The 22,349-nt window shown below is 46.1% G+C and overlaps 1 protein-coding gene across 4 annotated transcripts in view; it reads right to left on the bottom strand.

Moving 5' to 3' along the window:
• Positions 1-22,349, bottom strand: part of LOC147114096 (follistatin-related protein 5-like) — an 825,355-nt gene that overhangs the window by 504,342 nt on the left and 298,664 nt on the right. For all 4 annotated transcript variants that reach the window (XM_085995700.1, XM_085995698.1, XM_085995701.1 and 1 more), the window contains exon 4: positions 1,825-2,073. In XM_085995700.1, coding sequence (XP_085851826.1) covers positions 1,825-2,073 — 249 coding nt within the window. The remainder of the gene's footprint in view (positions 1-1,824; positions 2,074-22,349) is intronic.

Below are 22,349 nucleotides of genomic sequence, written 5' to 3'. Positions count from 1 at the left end.
TTATAGGGAACATTTTGTGGTACACATACATGGTAAATTATACTGTTGGGTTTGCTTTACTTTGGCAGCTTCCTAAAACATAGCTATCTTATTTGATTTATGTGCCCAGGTCCTCCTGCCAGCATACTGCACTGCTGTCCTCTGGGGAGGTTGTCCTGGAGTGCCACATAGGGGAATCCTCCTCGCATCCAAGACATTCAGCAGCACCTCCACTCCGGCAGCTATCAATCAGGTGTTATGGTGCTGTGCTACTCCATTACATGCACACAGATTCGGTTCCTGCCTAAATATGTTTTACTAGCATGGTTTTGCTCTGTACGGGTCTTTGGAAAGCCTGAAATATAAGAGGTAATTTCACAAATTTCTGTTGCTAGTACCGAGTTTTTCTAGACAAGAGGGTGGGTTGGAGGCAGGGCAATAGTGTTGAATCTTTTATTCATGCCCATGGCAGATGAGGTTTCACATCAGCAGCCCCAATATTTTAAAAACACTGACAGCCTTTGAAAAGATTGCAACAATTTTTACCACCATTTATGTCCATTTACCTTTAAGTGGCTACATATCCCTTTAAGGGCTTCCTCCTTCTTTGATGAATTCCCACTAATACTGATCAAGAGTTTACATGAATAATTCATGGTGACTAACCCTGGAAAATCCCTGGGGCTTGGCTTGGAAGAATGTTCATTCCTGTTGCTTTCGCATCAGAACTGGAAAATATACCCAACCATGCTTGCAACAGTACCTGTGAGCCACCATGATAACACCACTGCCACGTAACAGACTAATGGGTAACTGCATCAACTGAACATGATGGAAATCTTTCACTACACGATCTCTGATAATATATTATGCACAGATAAATAGAAAAGGCCAGCATCATTTTTGACACAATATTTATCCATCTAGCAGATCCAACATCAAGACACAGTCACAATTGTGTCTTTCAGCATTAATTAGATGAGATAACGGAGTCAATATCATATCCAATGGTACAAAGACGTGCCATCTCTAGGCACTTTTGCTGATTGACTTGCTGCATGTTTCCAGCGTTTTCTGTCTTCTTTCACATTCCAGCATTTTTTATGTGCATTCTACTCTGTTTGGTCTGCTGGACAGAGAACAGTAACTTCATGAGGAGAGGGCTCAGCACTGAATTTTTGAAATAGGCCTAATGCCAATTTCTTGGTACAGTACAGTTTAATTATAATTTCTGCTGCCATTTAAGCCATTACTATGTTTTTCTGGTCTTTCATAGCTTTCAAAAATTGCTGGGCCAGGGGCTGAAATGGCATTAACACAGTGAAAGGAATAATTGGTCAGCACATTATGTTAAAGCATGTCATGAAGATACCATCAATTGAGTGTGAATGCATAGCTTACAGTCAAACACTGATAAAATAAACGATTCTCTGATTTTTATCACTGATGTTGTGTCCTACTTTATCAAAACATGATGAACTCTTGCATGCCCAATATCAACCCCAATATCAACCTTTATTATTACAAACTCATGATGACTATCTACTTCATTTTCATTGCCGCAAAGTCCTTGGCATGGCTATTGAATGGTTTTTATAAAAAGCAAAGCAATGATATAAAATTTGAGAAAATATCAGTGCACAAATACCACTGGACTTATAATCACATGGGGCTTTATGGGCTCTTATTCTGGTTCCTAGGGCATGTTACGTCTGTTTTGGGGAGTGGTTGATGATGCCGAACACACAAAAACATCAAGCAATAATAGCCAAAAAGGTAGTAACCGCCCTAAAACAGCAATGATCCACCTTTAAACTTCATGCTTGCTGCTACACAGTGGCTTACCTTGGAAGAAACATTCTTTATTGTCTACAATGTGGATTCTCTTTCTCTGTTGGCAGGCAGCACGATGCAGCTCACAGTGATTCTCATAAAACTCCCCATCAGAGCCACAAACTGGTATATAATTGGACTTGCATTGCTGTACACACACACACTCCGGCAGGTCAGTCTCTTTACTGATGATACACTGTTGCCCACGGCCACAGTAATTCCTTTCACAAGCCCCGTATAGACCATCGTGGCCATAGTACACTATAGAAAGAAAAGAAAATATAAAATTAAATCTCTGTGTAGAGGGCTACAAACACTATAATTGAACTGGCAAATTACCAGTGTTTGATAGAAACTTTGCTTGGTACTTGTTCACTGTAAACTATATTTATATTTATACATGAGATTTTGTTTGCCTCAAGGTGTTGGGACTTTGATACTGAAGAATGAAGCTTCAGCTTTTCAAAATTCACATCTGGATTAAACACTCCTAAATCAGATTAAGCATTGTCAACTGGGACTCAGTTGTCACACTCTTGCATGAGTCAGAAAGTTATGGGTTCAAGCACCACCCCAGAGACTTGAGCACCCAGGCTAACACTCCAGTGCATTACTGAGGGAGCGCTGAACTGTCGGAGGTGCCGTCTTTTGGGTGGGATGTTAAACCGAGGCTCCATTCTGCCCTCTCAGGTGGACGTAAAAGATCCAGTGGCACTATTTTGAAGAAGAGCAGGAGAGTTCTCCCCAGTGTCCTGGCCAATATTTATCCCTCAGGAAAATCACCTCAACAGATTACCTGGTCGTTATCTCAGTGCTGTTTGTGAGACCTTGCCGTGTGGAAATTTCCGACATGACAACAGTTACTGCACTTCAAAAGTATTTCATTAGGTGTAAATTGCCCCACCAAGGCATGCAACCCCAAACCCCAAATTCCAAAAGGCAGCCCTACTGCATCTGTGTGACATTTCTATTTTCTACATCAGCCATCTTTGTGACCTCAGAGCAAGATCATTAATCCATTACTAAACTAGGGGAAATGTTGCGCTGTGAACCCATGCCCATAAGTAATTAGGTTGAAACCATTCTAATATCATTTTAATTAGGACCATTACTGCCGACGGGGAGAGTAAACTTTCACCCTGCCCACATATTAAACCAACATGTAAAGGAACAGTACTCAATCCCCTTATAGATTTTTTTTTTCGGAATATACGACAACTCAAACTTAACAATGGCTGCTGGAAACCTGAAATAAAAACAGAAAATGCTGGAAATACTCAGCAGGTCAGCAAGCATCTGTGGAGAGATAAAGAGAGTTAATGTTTCAGGTTGATTACTGTTCGTCAGAACTGGAAAAAGTTAGATATGTGACCATAATCTAACTATAGGCTCAACTATCCAATGAATTGTTGATTTTCTCACTAGACAGCAGAGAAAGGAAAATGACCAAATTGGACAGCCTATGAATAGAATGTAAAACTATGATCAACAAAGCCAAACATAAGGATGAATCTTGAGGCATTTGATAACAAGTCATGGCATTATTCACTGGTGAAGCTCCATTTGGAATATTAATTGGTCATTCTATCTTCAAAAGAACATTGATGTACTGGAAATGGGTTAAGAGACGAATGACAAGGATAATACCAGGTCTAAGAGCTCTCAAATTACAAGGGTAGATTCACAAAATTCAATTTGTTTTCATTACAGAACATAAAATTGAAGGGGGAGACATGATTCATGGAGTTAAAATACTGAGAGGTACAGATGATGTAAATAACAGCAGGATTTGAACACAGAACTAGAAAATATAGGCCTAAAATTAACAGGCCTGAAATGAGGCTAATTGGAAGAATTTCCACTCCACAGAGTAATGAATAAGTAGAAGAGATTCCCATCAAATGCAGTTAATGATGCAGCCCTCTTAAAATGAGCTGAACTAATATCTGGTTGAGAATGGGCTTACAGGTTTTGGAATAAGTATTGACTGAAATGATCAAATATTCAATGGAACATAATGGTTCATGAGCGGACGTGGGGGATATACTAGAGTAGTTGAATTTTGAGGGCAACAGGGAAGGGTCATTTAGAAGAGATATGAGGGAGGATAAATAGATATTCTTGAAATTTGCTAAATTATCTTTGGAGAACATGGAGTACTTATGCTAAATGTTCCTACTAGAGATTAAATAAAAAGGATAGAATCCACAAAAGGAAAAACTGAGCATGGCCTGTAGGTTGAAAGGCCTTTTCTTGTTCCATGCTTTCTCATCTATGGTAATAACTTCTGGTTTACTTGCAAAAATGGGCCGATGCATAATATCACTGCCCTGTATAAGAAAGTTCAACAAAGCATTGAGTCTTTTTAATAAAAGGATGATAAAAGGTTCCTCAACAGTCTATGACTATAAGATGGAAGGACTATTTATTAGAAACCTCTGGCAAGGTGGTAGATTGAACAGTGTACATTGTAATGTTAAATTGATATCTCACTCAATTGCCTTTGGGTGTCCAGGAGGAATTTAAAACCGTTTTCTCTTTATTTCAAACAGTTCTACTAGATTATAAGAAAACTGATTTGTAAAGCCATGAGGGTTGAAATGAAAAAGTCAATTTGGATAACAATGCTGGGGAAAAGCACCAAATAAATGGAATGTTTTATGCACACGTTGGTGAGAATGTAAATTAAATTTACCAAGTAGAAGTAGATGGTAAATTATTAAAACCTAGACCTAATTGGTTAAACAAGGAAGTTGAATTCAAATGCCACAAAAAAAGACCAATGCTCTAAAAGATATACCAAAACAAGGAAGGAGAGATATTGGGAAACACATAAACTAAATTTAGCTAATTTGAGATATTGGAACCAATAAAATAATTTTAGGGTATTTTTGTAGTAGATGAAGTTTCACTCAATTGCATTCGGGTGTCCCGGAGGAATCTGCACCATCACTAAGACCGTCTATTTCCACCTCCGTAACATTGTTCGACTCCGCCACTGCCTCAACTCATCTGCTGCTGAAACCCTCAACCATGCCTTTGCTACCTCTAGACTTGACTATTCTAATGCACTCCTGGTTGGCCTCCCATGTTCTACTCTCAGTAAACTTGAGGTCATCCAAAACTCTGCTGCCCGTGTCCTAACTCGCACCAAGTCCCGTTCACCCATCACCCCTGTGCCCGCTGACCTACCTTGGCTCTCGGTTAAGCAACATCTCAATTTTAAAATTCTCATCCTTGTTTTCAAATCCCTCCATGGCCTCGCCCTTATCTCAGTAACCAGCCCTACAATCCTCCGAGATATCTGCACTCCTCCAATTCCTCAATTTTAATCATTCCACTATTGGCGGCCGTGCCTTCAGCTGCCTGGGTCCTAAGCTCTGGAATTCCCTGCCTAAACCTCTCCGCCTCTTTATCTCTCTTTCCTCCTTAAAGGCGCTCCTTAAAACCGACCTCTTTGATCAAGCTTTTGGTCATCTGCCATAATATCTCCTTATGTGGCTCGGTGTCAAATTTTGTTTGATAACGCTCCTGTGAAGCACCTTGGGACATTTTACTACATTAAAGGTGCCATATAAATACAAGTTGTTGTTATCTTAAAGAAAATGTGGGGCCTCTTAAATCATAATTGAGGTTAAAAAGGGGGCAGAATATTTTTTGGAATTACAGTAGTTTTTACTATAGAAAAAATAAATCTTGTTTTTGGTGATCAGAGATAGAAATATATCTGAGTTCATGGAGAGTAAAGAACAACATTAAAATGGGCATTATATATGGAGTGCTAGAACATTCATAAGAAATCACAACTAGATGGAATGTATCCTAAAGTACAGTATTTAAAGAAACAAAGATAGGGGAGTTGTAGTTGTATTTTTTTTTAACATTTCACTAATTATAAAAGATAGGGTTAGAAGAGTCGAAAAATAACTACTGTTCTATTTCTCATATAGTCAGATGTTGGAACCTGAGAATTCTAGATCTGTTAGCTTGCCATCTGTAGTCACAGAAACATTGCAGTCTATTGTAAAAAAACAGCATTTTAAGCATATTTTAAAAAAGGAAGTCAATAACAAGTGGGTTAGCACACCGACCCTGAAGACTGAGACAGATGCTTAAAACTAACTCAACTAGTGGAAGCAAAGTCTTCTCTCTGCTAATTTTAAGGATCCTAAGTAAAATTATTTTAGGCAGTCTCAATGCAGATTTTACCGGGTTCAAGTCAAATGCACAAAACACAAGAACATAAAATAGGCAATAAAAAAAGTCCCAACTCACCAAGCCCATGTCCTTCCTAGGCTATACAGTAGATTCAGAAACATTGCATTCACAGTACTGAGCCTCATTAGTATTGTAGCTCTGTTCCCAACCTTTGTCCCATCTAGCGAGGCTCAGCATTTTACAGTGCAGCCTCGGTGAATTCACCCTTGTGTAGCCTAAATGGCAATCAATCCCCCTGCAGGCAACATTTACATTTGGCATTGCTCGGGCATTGCTGTCATTAGGGGAATCAGCAAGAACCATCTCTTAGTGTTCCCCTGGTATCTCAGCTAGTTAAGGCAGTGTGTAGCTGAAGCGTATAAAAAGGAAAACAAAGAAAGACTTGCATTTATATAGTGCCGTTCATGACCTCAGGACATCCCAAAGTGCTTTACAGACAATTAAGTACTTTTGAATGTAGTCTCTGTTGGAATGTAGGAAACGCAGCAGCCAATTGCACACAGCAACCTCCCACAAACAGCAATGTGATAGTGACCAGACTGTTTTTGTTATGTTGATTGAGGGATAAATATTAGCCGGGACGCCAGGGATAACTCCCTTGCTCAGAAAGGTTGATCCATGGTCTGTCCTGAGTTAACTGACCTCAGCCAGAGTGGTAGTAGGTATTTGTACAATTGTCCTCAATGCCTCAGGTTAGGGAGAGGAAAATTGACCCAGGTTCCTGCTTCTGATTGTTATCTAGTGATTCCTACAGGAAGTTTGGACATCCAGTGAGAGCCAGTTTGGGCTCAGCTATGATGGCTCATACGGTTTAATAGCCTGTCAACACTCACTGTCTAGGTTTTTGCAGGCACTCGGCTACCAGCATCAAAAATCAGCACAGAAGTAGATTTTGCAGCATAACATACATGGGGGCTGAAAATCCGTGAATGGGGACATCCTGTGCCAAAGGGGAGAGCACCAAGCCCGTTTTCCTCTGGGCGTGTAGGATTAAAATTAACCCTCAAATTTTATTCCATCAACAATGAACCTCAAGGTCAGTGTGACAGCAGGCAGTGTAAAAGGTACAAGTCCTGGGAGGAATAACAGTGCAATTTCAGTCACTTTAATAATTGGTATCTGTGTCTGTATACGGGTTGAGGTATTTACATTCCCAAAGATGGCTTTTTGCTCCGTTCTCATTTTCAAGGTTATTAACAATATCTGCATCTGCCAAATTGTCAGCCAGAACTGGCAGCCAGAGCTGGTCTAAAAACTGAGGCAAATCCTCAGTGTAAAAAGACCTTACTCGCAGAACGTAGACCTGAGTGCAAGATCATCAGGTCACAGTGCATTCTCTGTAATGAACACTGAATTCAGATGTAACTGACTAATTAAACAGACCCAGCATCAACATTTTCCATCCTATTATTAAAACTGAATGAATTCCTAAACCCACAAGGATTGGAAAATGCATTAATGGAAAGTGTAATCAGCTGATACTATGGGGGCAAAATTCCCCTCATTTGCACCTCCAGTGGGAGGGGCTAATGGGGCGCCAATGGCTTTCCGCCCCCTCCCCCCGAGGTGATAACCGCACCTCCTGTGAAATTCTGCGGGAGGTTAGCGGCGGTGCTACTGGGTAGCACCCCGATCTTCTGCGCCCAGAGATCATGACGTCAGCTCCTGGCACAGCGCCCCGGAAGAGAAATTTGCAATCGTGCCCTGCAGCAGTGCCGGGTGATGTTACCGGCTGCTGCAGAGGTCGCGAACACTGAGGCTGGCCGCTCGTGGGGCGCAACTTAAAGACGCAGTGGGCGGGCAGCCAAAAAAAATGCCGATTTTAAAAAATATTTATTTTCGGCCACCAGTCGCGGTGTCCATGCCGCGATTGGTCAGCCCGGCACTCCGCATAAGTGCCGGGCTGATTGCGCAGCATTCCTGCTCCCCGGTGGCCCACATATCTAAAAATAAACCTGTAGAGCTCGCAGTGTGGAGCCCTTCCCTTTAATGCCTTTCATTTAATGCCTTCCTTTTAGTCCCTGCAACGCGGCAGCGCCATGCTTGGCCACTTTTGGCACTGCTGAGCACTTGGCCCCAGACGGAACAATCCCGATTCCCCTGTGCTTGATTTAGCGCTCCACTTCCCTCTTGGAAGAAAAAAATGGGAATTTAACTAATGTTTGAAAAAGTTAGCGCCTGGCTAACATTTTTTACTTAGCGCTCCAAATGGCCCTCATGGGGAGTTTCACTTCCTATGTACTAACTGCTTTGGCTATTTATGAGTTTCAAAAGCACCTTGTGAAAAAGATATGGGGAAGAATTTTGCCAGCCCTGGGGAGGCTGGTATGAAGGCGGGACTGCTGGGAAAATGGCAGAAACTGGGAGCGGGTACCGAAGCTGTCAAACGCTGACAATCCATCTGTCAAAATTTTTTGACAGATGAAACGTCATACGCTGACGTCCTCTGTCACTGGCTTTTCCTTAATTGGCAGGCTTAACAAGGTCAATCAAAGGAAAATAGCGTGGGTTGGCCGGACGTCGTTGGGGGCGGGACTGAAACCCGACAATCAGCAGTCCCGCCCCCAATGCATCCCCATTGACAAAATCCAGCCCATGGTTTCATTTAGCAGACAAGAAAAATATATTTAATCAGTTATCTTAATTAAAATAATTATAATTAAATATACAATTCCTCAGCCCCAACAAGGATTTACAGCATGCTTCAGCAAACCCAACTGTTATATGTAGGTCAGTTTGAACAGGGTGGGCACATAAACACATTTGAGTTGGGGTGAAAATTTGAATCAGACCTATCTCATGCCACCAGGAATTGGATGTGTGCTTCACTAATGAAGGATTTTGGACTTTTGATACTCGTTTTAAAGAAGACTAAAATAATGGACTTAGAATGAAACCCTGGCTTTCCTGTTAAAGAATGCAGCAGTCAGAGTGACTGAAGTCAGGATGCATATTGTCCAGGATGCTGAGAGAGAGAAATGTATGTTAGCTAGACAAAAAGGAGCCTTCATAAGATTATACCTGAAGTAGCTGATAAGAAGAAACAATGCAAACGGTTGCAGAGATAAGGAAGCTAGGCCTGCAAACTGTTCAGAGGTTCTTTGACATTTTAATGATTAAACAGTAGGACCATGAAATTCGATTGTGTATCGCCCATTGTTTAGGTGCCACGGGTGCTGATTTGGGTCAAAAATGGCATCCGAGCAGCATGTGCACAATGCTGGTGCGGGCTGCACCATACGCCATCCTGGTGGGTGCGGTAGCGTTGGTGCTGGGAGCGTGCACCAGAGGTATGTAGCGTAGGCAGAGCATGATGTCAATACACTGATTTTATTCTGCAGCAGAACTTGTGTGCAACCTTGCCCTCCAGGGAGCTGGCACCTGTGCTACCCTTTCCTCCTGCCCTGGCTGCAGCCTACTTATGCCCAGTGACTCACCATGTGCAGAACCTGCCTCTAAGCTACCCTCTAAAGTCCGCTCAATGCCAGTATCGAGCTGGTGGCCGTGACTGGGTCCACGTCCTCGGGTCAACACTGCTGGCATTCACCACATTGGCTACCTGCTCCCATTGCACTTTTGTCTGTTGCCTGGAGGTCTTCCTGGCCCCCTGTGGAAAGAGAATCTCTCTCCTCTAATTGACCTCCTGCACCAAGGCCTCCAGTACTGCATTGCAGAACCTTGGTGCCATTATTAATAGATTTTTCCCCTGTTGTGCCATTATTAATAGACTTTTCCCAATCTCTTCCACAGCCAGTTCATTGGGCTGCTGCAGGCAGAATGCACTACCTTTAAGTAGTGCAGGCTAGCTTTAATTGGAGCTAACCTTGCACAAACTTGGGCCCCTGCTGAGCGTTCAGCCACTCAGAACCACGTTCAGTGCTGGGCTGAACGCAGCAATCGTGCAAATGAGCAGGCAGCCCAAAGTTCGCGTGCTGCTAGTAGTCCTCCTAATGGGCGCGGGTTGATCACGCATTGCGATCCCTGCGCCCGTTTTTGGGGGCAAACCAATTTTTCGGCCTAAGTTTTGGAGAGGAAGCCATATAAAACAGCTAATTCTGCAAGGGTTTTTAGGAGACCCACGGACAACATCAGAACAAGACGCCATAGGAAAGGAACTTTTGTTTTTCACCCCAAGACAACGAATCTGATCAATTCTTTGTCTTGAGTTGTACTCGCTAGAAAGAAAAAGGTTGCATGAAAAGTTAATACTTACTGGCCTAGAAATTCAGTAAGGCCCCGCCAGCTCGCTTGCGCCCAAAAGTTAGCGCTGCGCGCGGAGCCAGTTGCGACCGTCAGAAATTCAGTTTCTGCGCCCCAAGTCGGAACCGGGCGCTATTACAGGGTGTGCCCGCCCCCGCTTGGGGCGCTGAAACTGAATTTCAGCGCTGTAGGTGCCGCTGCGCCACCCGCTGCGGAGCGGCAGGCTGCGGTACTGCAGGCCTCCTCCTTCTCTTAAGGGGGGGGTGCCTGCAACGGGGAGATCGCCGCTTGATAGTGCCGGCAAATGAGCCCGGCACCACGGAGAAGTGCCGGGCTCGCGGAAAGCAGCCGGCAATGTCGCGGGGGGGGGGGGTGGAGGGGGCCGGGGAAGGAGGTGCGGGCAGGCGGCCGCCGAAAAAGCGGCCGACCGCACATCCGCCTTAACTCGCCCCACTAACGCTACAGTACGGCCCCGTTTTCTGATCGCTGTTTGCGGCCGCTGCGGAAGAGGCGGCCGCAACTAAATATGGGGGTCGGGCCGGTATCAGGGCGGAACCGGGGCACTGCGCACACCGATGACGTCATCGGTGCCGGCGCAGCGCTAACGGCTACCGCCGCCATTACCGCTGCGCTGAATATCAGCGCAAACTCCTCTATTGGCGCAGAAGCCCTCTTTGGGCGGTAACTGGCCGCAAAGCTGGCGGGGCCTTACTGAATTTCTAGCCCACTTTCTTTCTGGTACAAATTGTCGTGTTGTATGTCAAGTTACATTCTTTAAAGTCAGAAAATAACAACCGTGTCTCGCTTGATTTTTTAGCCTTTTGTATTGTGAACAAGAGAGAAAAGTAATCTTATACTAAGACTGCTAGTAAAATATAACAATCCACTACAGAGATTGTAATTAGACAGGTGCTTCACCCCAGCCCCCCAAAGAATGTGACTGTGTTCTGCCACATGCACGGAATGTGTGCTCCAGCAACAGACACCTAGGGTGCAGATGTTTGCGCCACTGCTGGGGACAAGATACAAATTGGCTGTGAGACCACTAGGGAAAGGATATGCACTCCACCGTCAGACCGCCAGGTATCAGATACCTGATCTGGCACCAAGAATTAGACAAGTATTTTATTGCCAAACCATAAGGACTGGAAATCTGCATCTACTGCCAGACCAGCAGCCCCGGGGGAAGAGGAAAATTAAAAATAGAAACTGCGGTTGTATTTATTTAAATCTAATTTATTTCCAAAGAGTTTCTTTTTGTGTCAGCTGTAGGTCAAGGTGGTAACACAGTCATCGGGTTTTACTGGAAAAACTGAACATTTGATACACCATCACAGGTTATTGAAGTCAATCTGTTCATTTGAAAAGGAAATCAGATACAGCACCAATAGTACAAGTTAGTAAAGTACCATAATGATGCAATTAAACAGACAAATTGTTGCAGGAGGACACTTGTATATGTGGGGTGATAATACTCTGTGATGACAGTATTGGGAATCGAGCAAGCAGTCAAGAGATTAGTTGTGCAGATTGGGTGACCGCTTTGCGGAGCACCTCCGTTCAGTCCATAAGGGGGACTCCGAGCTTCTGGTCACCTGTCACTTTAATTCACTGCTCCACTCCCACTCAGACCTCACCGTCCTCGGCCTCTTGCACTGTTCCATGGAAGCTCAGCGTAAGCTCGAGGAACAGCACCTCATCTTTCGATTAGGCACTTTACAGCCCTCTGGACTCAACATAGAATTCAACAATTTCAGATCATAACATATATATATATTTTTTATCCATACTTTTGTTCTGTTCTTCTCTCCCACAGGGCAGTTGTCTTCCATTCTGCCAGCGCAATTTACACTTCATCTAGAGCCATCCTTTGTTTCTTAACCTGTCCCATTACCATCCCCTTTTGCCTTGAATATCTCTCAATGGGGGAAAAATTCAGTATCGCCCCGTTTGGGGCGCCATTATTGGCCGTGCGCAAAGTTTAGCGCCTGGCGCTAATTATCGCCTCCGACGGCAAACTTGGCTTTTATCGCCCCTGGAGGTGATTGGAGCGCTAAATCAGGTGCTTCACACCTGTCTTAAGGCGCAAGGCACTAACTCACAGCGCTGGCGAAGCTCATGTGATGTCAGTCAACAATGGAACACAGACACACTGGCACCGTCCAATTCTTAAAGGGGAGTTCTGACGAATGGTCATCGACCTGAAACATTAACTCTGGTTCTCTCTTCACAGATGCTGCTTGACCTGCTGAGTTTCTCCTGCATTTTCTGTTTTTATCTTAAAGGGGAGGGTTGATCTTGCTCTCCATCCACATCCTGCTCATTGCAGCCTTGAATCTCGGCCTGGAGAGACCTGTACATCAAATCTGCTGGAACGAACAATGGAGAGAACCAGGGAAGGAGCTCAGGGTGCAGCCCCCATAGTCTCTTCTAAATCGATACAAGGAAGGGCAAATCAAAATTGACCTGCAAAGTGCTGCTCAGTACTCAAAACTCCTTCACACAGCGTTGAATCTCTCCAGAAGTCTCTCTCTCTCTCTCAGAATGCGTGGTACAAACATTTCACCAACAAAAAAAGGCAGGAAGCAGTCGCCTTTAAATAACGCTCCCCCAGTCCCTTCCTGACTGCAAAACGCTCCCCTCAACCTGTCGCTGCTAGCGGCAGGCGGTAAGGCAGGGGGCGCCACTCAATATCCAGTCCAGGGCGCTACCGGGGCGTTGCGCATTTGACTGACGTCACGATCTGCTGGCGCAGGAGAGCGTGGTGGCAGTGTTTAGCATCGCCGCAAAATGTCTAGTTAATTTCGCGAGCGGCGCAAACATCGCCGCGCCCGAACGCTAGTTGCTTTGCGCCCCATTTGCACCCTCTTAAGGCGCTAATGGGAGACGCAGACAACTGAATTTCTCCCCCAATGTCTCTTACTCTCTCCTGCCTTCTATCCTATCACAGGCCTTCCCTTTTGTTCTTTCATCCCCTCCCCCACTTCCTAGCCCCTACACTTAGTTAAATCTGTTCCAGTTCCTGATTTTTTCCAGTTCTGACAAAAGGTCATTGACCTGAAACGTTAACTCTGTTTCTCTCTTCACAGTTGCTGCCTGACCTGCTGAGTATTTCCAGCATTTTCTGTTTTTATTATAAGAGATTAGTTGGAGTGGTGAAGTATATTTTTCTTTATGTCTCACTACTCCAAAAATTGACAGGTGCTAAATTTGAACTCCACATCACTCATTTTTCCATCTTCACTATCGTCATGGGCTCTGAATAAGGATTATCTAATTAGTTCAAGTTTTGTGCTACTCATTAGGGCACACTCCAGGATAAAGCCCTATATTCATTTTATCCTCAAGTATTTGTCTAAAAACAAATTAATTACATTCCTTTGTTTTTGCTATTTCCCTCAGGATGTGCATTGCCTGCAGCTGACAGTGTGGACAGATGACAGGGTAGATGCTGAGAGGTTGTTTCCCCTGGCTGGAGAGTCTAGAACTTGGGGTCATAGTCTTAGGATAATGGGCCAGACATTTAAGACTGAGATGAGGAGAAATGTTTTCACTCAGAGGGTTGTGAATCTTTGGAATTCTCTGCCCCAGAGGGCTGTGGATGCTCAGTCGTTGAGTATATTCAAAGCTGAGATCGATAGATTTTTGGACTCTAAGGGGATCAAGGAATATGGTGATCGGGCAGGAAAGAGGAATTGAGGTCGAAGATCAGCCATGATCTTATTAAATGGTGGAGCAGGCTCAAGGGGCTGTATAGCCTACTCCTGCTCCTATTTCTTATGTTCTTATACGTTCACTTCTTGCTGGTGCATAGTTTCAATTAAAGTTTCTGCTGAAGACTCTTCCCTTTATGCAGCATCACTATTGATCTTGATTACTCAAATTATTAAACTTTGACCTGAATACCATTTTTCCACCTTCCACTTTCATCTCTAAGTCACGCTTATGCACTTTCTAATAGCCCAACAAACAAAGAGCACGTAGCAGGCAACCTGCTGACCCATTAGTTACAAAATTGCTTTTTGGATCAAGGGGTTTGGATGTTTCGCATTTCACTGTGGGAATAGAAAGAGCTCCATAGTAATAGATGTTATTTGGTTTAAAGGGTCACTGGCTACTTGAACTCTACACCCACTTCACTCTGTTGGCAAGAGTATGATGCTAATGCCGCCAAGATCGCGTGTTCGATCATCGCACGGGCTATTGGAAGTTTATTTCTTTAGTGGCTCGTTGGTCTAGGGGGTATGATTGTCACTTAGGGATTTGCGACTGATCTTGGGTTCAAATCCTGGACGAGCCCGAGTTTGCGGCAAACATGAAAAGGAATCCAAAGGTCTTCTATAGGCATATTAACAGTAAAAGGTGTAGTGTATGTACCTTTAAGAGAGAACTACTTTTACAGCTCCTGTATACTGTAGTACCGGCAGTGACCACACCTGTATATAAGCCTTGAGCATGCCTCTGTACCCCAGTCTTGAGACTACCCTCCTCCAGTAAACACCTGTTGATTGTTAAGTTACAGCATCCGTGTGGTTATTGAAAAACATCATACTCTCAGAATCACGGATCAAACAGTGGCGATGAGTGTCGATTCGAATCTACCTGCAACTCTGCATTTCCCTTCGAGGATTCGCTCCGGGAGGGCGGTGGAAGAAAGTCGAGGCCAGAAACACGGGCGTCGACCACGAGCAACCGCCCAGTCGTCCAGCAGAGAGTGAACATTGCAGGGGAGGCTGTAGAGAGCCGGGCTTGGTTCCCCAGCCACGACGATCAGCAATAGACTGACGACAGGTACAGCGCAGACCCTTCCTGGACAGCGGCGGCTGGAGCCGACCGACGGCGGAGAGAAAGCCGAGCAGCGTCGACGGGGTAAGACAGAGGGTGAAGCGCACAGGGCGCAGCCGGGGGTTGAAAACCGAGCGGCGTCGAGGAAAAAACAAAACGGAGAGAGAGAGGGTAAAGGACAGCCAGGGCTCAAGGGCTGAACAGTGTCCGTGGGGAGAAGAAGGGAGCGCACAGGAGACGCCACTGAGCCGCGGAGAAGAAGGAAGAGCGCGGGAGACGCCATTTTTAGAAGCCGCAGCGGAGAAGGGCGAACGCGGGAAGGAAGGAAAGCACGGGAGACGCCATTTTGTGCCAGCGGAGAAGAAGGGGAAGCGCGGGAGACGCCATTTTTGACAGTTAAATCACACCTAGGGATGCCGAAGAGTGGCAGTAACTCTACGTTCGACAATGAAGTCGAAGATTGGGCGACATATGTGGAACGTATTGAGGTGAACTGCAGGGCGAATGAAGTGCCAGATGCTAGGAAAGCACTGGTTTTGTTAAATTCCATGGGTGCAAAAACTTATGGGTTACTGCGAAACCTAATAACCCCAGAGAAGCCGGTGAACAAGAATTTCGAAAGCATAGTAGAAATCCTACAGGACCACTTAAACCCCACACCGCTGCTGATAGCAGAACGATTTAAGTTCCATAAAAGGAACCAACACAAAGACGAAAGCAATGCTGAGTACCTAACGGAACTGCGCAAGCTATCGAAACACTGCCAGTTTGGAGCGGGACTAGCAGATACGTTAAGGGACAAGTTTGTGTGTGGGCTGCAAAGTGAAGGAACCCAGAAACGGCTTCTATCAGAAAAGGATCTTACGCTGGACAAGGGTTTCAGTATGGCAGTATCACACAAAGCAGCTGCAAGGGGTGCTGCAGAGATACAACGGAGACCGCAAGAATATGGCATCAATGAAATGTCCTATGGAACAGGGAAGTGCTATCGCTGCGGCAGAACAACACATGACCAGAAGGATTGTTGGTTCAAGGACCAAGTGTGCAGACAGTGTGGAAAAGCAGGACACATAGCAAGAGTCTGCAGGTCTAGGAAGAAAACCAACAGTAAGAAATCTCCACAGGAGAAGTACAAAAAGGTACACCAGGTGATGGACAGTAGTTCAGACGAACAGAAAAGTGACACAGACTCTGGAAGCAAGGAGCTGGGTTGTCTGAAACTACATAAGGTAATCAAAATGGAGGATCACCAGACTATCTGGGTTACACTCAAGATAGCAGGAGTCCAAGTGAAAATGGAATTGGACACAGGATCAGCCCTAACAGTCATAAACCAAAGGGACTACAAGTGGCTATTTTCACATATACCCTTGAAAGCTACAGAGATTGTCTTGAAGATGTACACAGGGCAAAAAGTCTACCCCAAAGGAAAAATAAGGGTGAAAGTGATATATAAAGGCCAGGATATACCTAAAATGGATATATATGTATTGCCAGATGGAGGACCACCACTGCTAGGACGTGAATGGATCCGGAAGATACAATTAGATTGGCATTCCATACAGGCACTGAAGGTTGAGGCCAAAAAGGATGACGACGTCACACCTGGACGACTGTCAAAAATGCTAACTGATGCGAAAGAAGTGTTCCAGGAGGGACTCGGAACACTAAAAGGCATAACAGCAACGATTAAAATAGAGGAAAATGCAAGCCCAAAGTTTCCTAAGGCCAGACCAGTGCCTTATGCGATCAGACCAGCTGTCGAAGCAGTGCTGGAAGGGTTGGAACGTTCAGGAGTACTGTCCAAAGTAGACTGGAGCGAGTGGGCTACACCCATCTTTCCTGTAATGAAGAGGTCATTGAGTAATACGCCTGGGGAACCAAAGAAGGTCCGCATCTGTGGGATTTTAAGGTGACAGTGAACCCAGTCCTTCACACGGTACAATATCCGCTTCCACGAATTGAGGATATTTTCGCCTCGCTATCTGGAGGTAAACGCTTCACCAAAATTGATCTAGCCCAGGCGTACTTGCAAATGGAAGTAGAAGAAGCCTCGAAACAATACCTCACGATTAACACTCATAAAGGTCTTTATCAATACAACCGGCTGGTGTTCGGGGTAGCATCGGCTCCGGCTATTTGGCAAAGGGCGATGGATCAAGTCCTGCAAGGGATTCCAGGGACCCAGTGTTATTTGGACGACATCCTGGTCACGGGCGAAAATGACAGTGATCACCTCGCCAACTTGGAGAAGGTGCTCACCAGATTAAAGGAATATGGGCTACGAGCTAATCGCCACAAGTGTGAGTTTTTCCAGAAGCAGATCTCGTATTGTGGCCTCGTCATCGATGAAGAGGGGTTACATAAGTCCCCTGAAAAGATTGAGGCAGTAGTCTAGGCTCCAGCACCGGAAAATGTGTCTCAACTGAGGTCGTTCCTCGGGCTGGTAAACTACTACCACAAGTTCTTACCAAATTTGTCCACGGTATTACACCCACTGAACACCCTACTGCAAACAGGGGTACCATGGAAGTGGAATGACGAACGTAGATGAGCTTTCCAGAAGTGTAAAGAATTGATCACATCAAAAGAGGGGTTGGCCCATTTCAACCCAGCACTACCAATTCGTTTGGCATGTGATGCATCACCCTATGGTATTGGAGCGGTGCTGTCGCACAAATTCCCAAACGGGTTGGAGAGGCCAGTAGCCTTTGCGTCTCGGTCACTAACCTCAGCGGAGCGCAACTACGCCCAGTTTGACAGGGAGGCCCTCAGCCTAGTATGGGGAGTAAAAAATTCAACCACTATCTGCATGGGCAGAAGTTTACCTTGCTGACTGACCACCAACCACTTGTCTCCATCTTTAGTCCTAAGAAGGGCGTTCCAGTGATGATGGCACAACGGTTACAAAGATGGTCCCTGTTTCTAGGGGCGAATCAATATGAAATAGGATGTAAAGGCACGAAACAGCATGGAAACGCTGATGGGCTATCGCGCCTGCCACTGCCTACTGTGGAGGAAGCACCAGCAGTGGACCCTATCGAGATATTTTATTCGTCAATAATTGAACGATTGCCAGTAACGTATGTGGATACAGAGAAGGAGACCCGCAATGATCCGACGTCGTCTCGGGTATATGATTTGACGGTGAGGGGATGTCCAACACATGGGGACTCACTGTTGCCAGCATTCTCATCCAGAAGAGAACAGCTGTCAGTATGCCAGGGGACAGTGATGTGTGGATCCAGAGTGGTGATTCCACCCAAGTTAAGGGAGAGAGTGCTAAATGAGCTACATGAAGGTCATCTGGGGGGAGTGAAAATGAAAAGCCTTGCTAGGGCTTATGTGTGGTGGCCGGGGATCGATCAACAAATTGAAGACCTAACCAAGAGCTGCTCAGGATGCCAGAAGGTCCAAAATGCACCACCACATGCCCCTCTACACCCATGGGAGTGGCCCTCCTCTCCGTGGCAACGGGTGCATATTGATTTTGCTGGTCCATTCATGGACTCAATGTTCTTAATAGCAGTGGATGCTCATTCGAAGTGGCCTGAGGTGATAAAAGTGTCCTCAACCACTACAGAGAAAACGATTGCAGTCCTACGGACCATATTTGCCAGAAACGGCTTGCCAGAGCAGATTTGCTCTGATAATGGACCACAGTTTGTGTCCGAAGAATTTCGAAGATTTATGAGAAGGAATGGGGTAAGGCATTACACATCCGCCCCGTATCATCCAGCCACAAATGGATTGGCTGAGAGGTTCGTACAAACCTTTAAGAAGGCAACAAAGGCCATGTGTGACGATGAAATTCCACTACAGCATAAGGTGGACAATTTCTTATTAGCCTACCGAAACGCGACACATGCAGTTACCAACCAGACCCCGGCCATGATGTTCTGTAACCGAAGGTTGCGATCTCGTCTGGACTTGCTTAGACCAAATGTGCGAAGAAATGTTGAGGATAAACAATTCCAGCACATCAATGAGAAGCCGACAAGGAGCTTCAATGTAGGACAACCAGTCTTGGCCCGTGACTACCGAACAGAGAAATGGCAACCCGGAACGATATGCACACGGCAGGGGCTATTAATGTACACAGTGGATGTCGGGGAGAACATTGTGAGACGCCACGTTGATCAGATCTTAGCGTCACAGGAACGAGTCAACCCCATGTCTTGCGTACCTGGGGATGAACCCGACATACCAGTAGCATCTACCTCCGAACCAGTAGCAGTGGAACCCGATGAACTAACCGATGAAAAGGGGCCAGAATCGCCTCCGCACCAAGAACAAGAACCTCAGGAAAGGCGCTATCCCGAAAGGATCAGGAAGCCGCCCCAAAGACTGAATCTATAAATGGACTATTGTTGTTTAATGTACATGTTAAAGTGTTAATTGTTATTTGAATATTATGGGTACTACTAATCTAAAAGGGGAGGAATTGTAGTGTATGTACATTTAAGAGAGAACTACTTTTACAGCTCCTGTATACTGTAGTACCGGCAGTGACCACACCTGTATATAAGCCTTGAGCATGCCTCTGTACCCCAGTCTTGAGACTACCCTCCTCCAGTAAACACCTGTTGATTGTTAAGTTACAGCATCCATGTGGTTATTGAAAAACATCATACTCTCAAAATCACGGATCTAACAAAAGGGTTGTCAGAGGAGCGGTGGGGTGGATTAGGGACCAAAATGGAGAACTATCGGTGGAGGCAGAAGGCATGGTTGAGGTACTAAATAAGTATTTTGCATCAGTGTTTACCAAGGAAGAGGATCTTGCCAAAGCTGTGGAAAACAAGGAGGTTGCTGGGTTACTGGATGAGATAGAAATAGATAAAGAGGAGGTGCTAGACAGACTGGCAGTAATTAAAGTGGATAAGTCACCCCGTCCAGACGGGATGCAGCCTAGGTTGCCGAGGGAAGTAAGGGTAGGAATTGCAGAGGTGCTGGTCACAATCTTCCAATCCTCCTTAGATATGGGGTGATACCAAAGGACTGGAGGATTGCAAATGTTACACACTTGTTCAAAAAAGGGGAGATGGATAAACCTGGCAATTACAGGCCTGTCAGTTTAATGTTGGTGGTGGGGAAGCTTTTAGAAACAATGGGCTGGGTTTTAAGAGGAGGCCGGGTTTCCTGCAGGCCCGGCCGACTTTAATGGCAGGGCTTGATTTGCATGTGTGGCCTCAGTTTCCCGCCCGCAGCCAGCCAGATTGAGAGGAATCGGAGATCTGCGGCAGTAGGCCACACAGAGGAGGGAGGGAGGGTTTGCATGGGGGCCGGGCCGTTAAAAGATTGGGGTGGGGTGGGGGGCGTTGGGCATGGATCGGGGTTTGGGCTGGGCTGTTAAAAGGATCAGGGGGGAGGGGGAGGGCAGGGATCGGGCTGTACCATTAAAATAATCGGGGGAGGGGGGAGGGCAGGGATCGGGGATCGGGCCGGGCCGTTAAAAGGATCGTCGGGCGGTGGTCAGGGGTGCAGGACGGGTGGGAGAGAGGATTGGGGCCGGATGATCGGGGTGGTGAAGGGAAGATCTGGCCGGCCACGATCAGCATCATCGATGGGGGTGACAGGGGAAGGCCTGGGGTGTGATCGGGGCGATTTGAGGTCTGGGAGGGGGTCTCCCATTGCAGGTGGTGGGCTAGGCAGGGACCCTGGGTCCAGTCCCCGCCTTGCTGTAACTGCTGGGTTTTACATAGGCCGGGATTTTACGAACCTCGGCAGGTCCGTTGTGGGTGACACCGCTGGTGGGTCCCGACCCCGCTGCTGGCTCCATCCCACTCTATAAAATGAATTTCCCTTGATGGGGCTTGATATGCCCCCCCACCCCCCAGCACATTTCCCGGCCAATTAGAGGAAGTGGGTCTGGTGACATCAATTGATGATGCGTCAGCCGGACCATGGCTAACTTTATTTCGACATTTGAGCTGTCAGTGTTCTACAGCATTGAGGTGCTGCAAACACTGACAAGCACTGCACAGAGGTGCACGGCTGCACCCAGGCTCTCCCATGACTCCCTCCATATGCTTATGGAGGGAGTCACAGCACGCAGGGAGATCCTCTTCCCTTCCCATGGGCGGAAGAGACCTCCCCAGGAGATCAACACAGCCTGGTTGCACATTGCAGAGGAGGGCATAAGCAGGGATGTGGTCAGGAGGACCTGAGTGCGGTGTGGCAAACCTTTCAATGATCTCAGAAGATCACAAAACATGAGTACAGAGCCACACTCAACCTCATCCTGCTGTGCCTCTCATCACATCCCTATCACTCAGCCTTCCCTATCCTACTCCTGCACATCCTTACTCACACCAACTTACCTTGCACCGCCACACATACCTCTCTATCTACATTATCACATCCCCATCTCACTAGCCACCCATCACACTCGCCCTTATCCTCGTGCAATCATACCAGCTAATAACACACAAGGGTAGGCACTTGGGTGTTTTATGCAATGTACATGTAAAGTTTCTGTTAATGTGGGGTCAAACATTGAAACCTTTATTTCTACACTTTGTGTTCTCGACAGATTTGTGTGCACCTTTGGAAGTGGCTTACTGAGTTGCAGTGAATGGTGAAACATAATGGTACTCTTCGCAATGGTGATGAGTGTGAAAGGAATGGCTTGGGCATTGTAGGGATGCTTTATGGTGTTGGTGTGGGGTGGTGCCAACCTGGTGCATCATGTGGCAGCCAGGGTGTACAGGGTCAAGTGAAGTACATCTGGCCGTGGTGAGGCCATCCCTGGCCTCCCAGGCAGCGGTGTGCTTGGGTGCTGATGCCCTCTGTCCTGTGCAGCATCAGTTGATTGCGGAGAAGGTTGGTGTTGTTGGTGCTGCTGGTGTTGGGGCTGATTGTGGTGGGATTCTGAGGACCAAGGTGAGAGAGTATAAAGGGCACCCATGCTGATGGAATAGGTGGCAGGTGAAGTAGAGATGACAGAAGCGATCTGTCAATGGTGAGAGAAGTAATGAGGTCAGGCTGGATTGAGACTTGTGTAAAGACTTGTAGCATAGTGAATCTGTTGTGGAAATGCAGTGAGGAAGAGCTTGTGGCTGAGGGAAGATATCTCTGTAAGGTGGGAGCTTTTACTGTACATTTGAAGCTATCAACTCAACAGCTGATTCAATGGCCACTGAACTCCCACCTCAGCTTGACAGACATGGTCCACGACCAGCGTGGACCCCGTGCGTGAGTTGTCAAATGCAGAAGGTGAGCTGAAATTCATTCTTAAGTGGCTCTAAACAAGCCACTAATTACCTGAATTGGGTCCCCTGCAGCTGCGTGACCGGTCTGCTCAGCGCTGACAGACCCAACATTGGGAAAGG

Source organism: Somniosus microcephalus, chromosome 8, assembly GCF_052327205.1.
Source record: "Somniosus microcephalus isolate GS21.2 chromosome 8, FLI_Smic_1.0, whole genome shotgun sequence".
Taxonomy (NCBI): Eukaryota; Metazoa; Chordata; class Chondrichthyes; order Squaliformes; family Somniosidae; genus Somniosus; species Somniosus microcephalus.
This window is presented reverse-complemented; position numbering and strand designations above follow the sequence as displayed.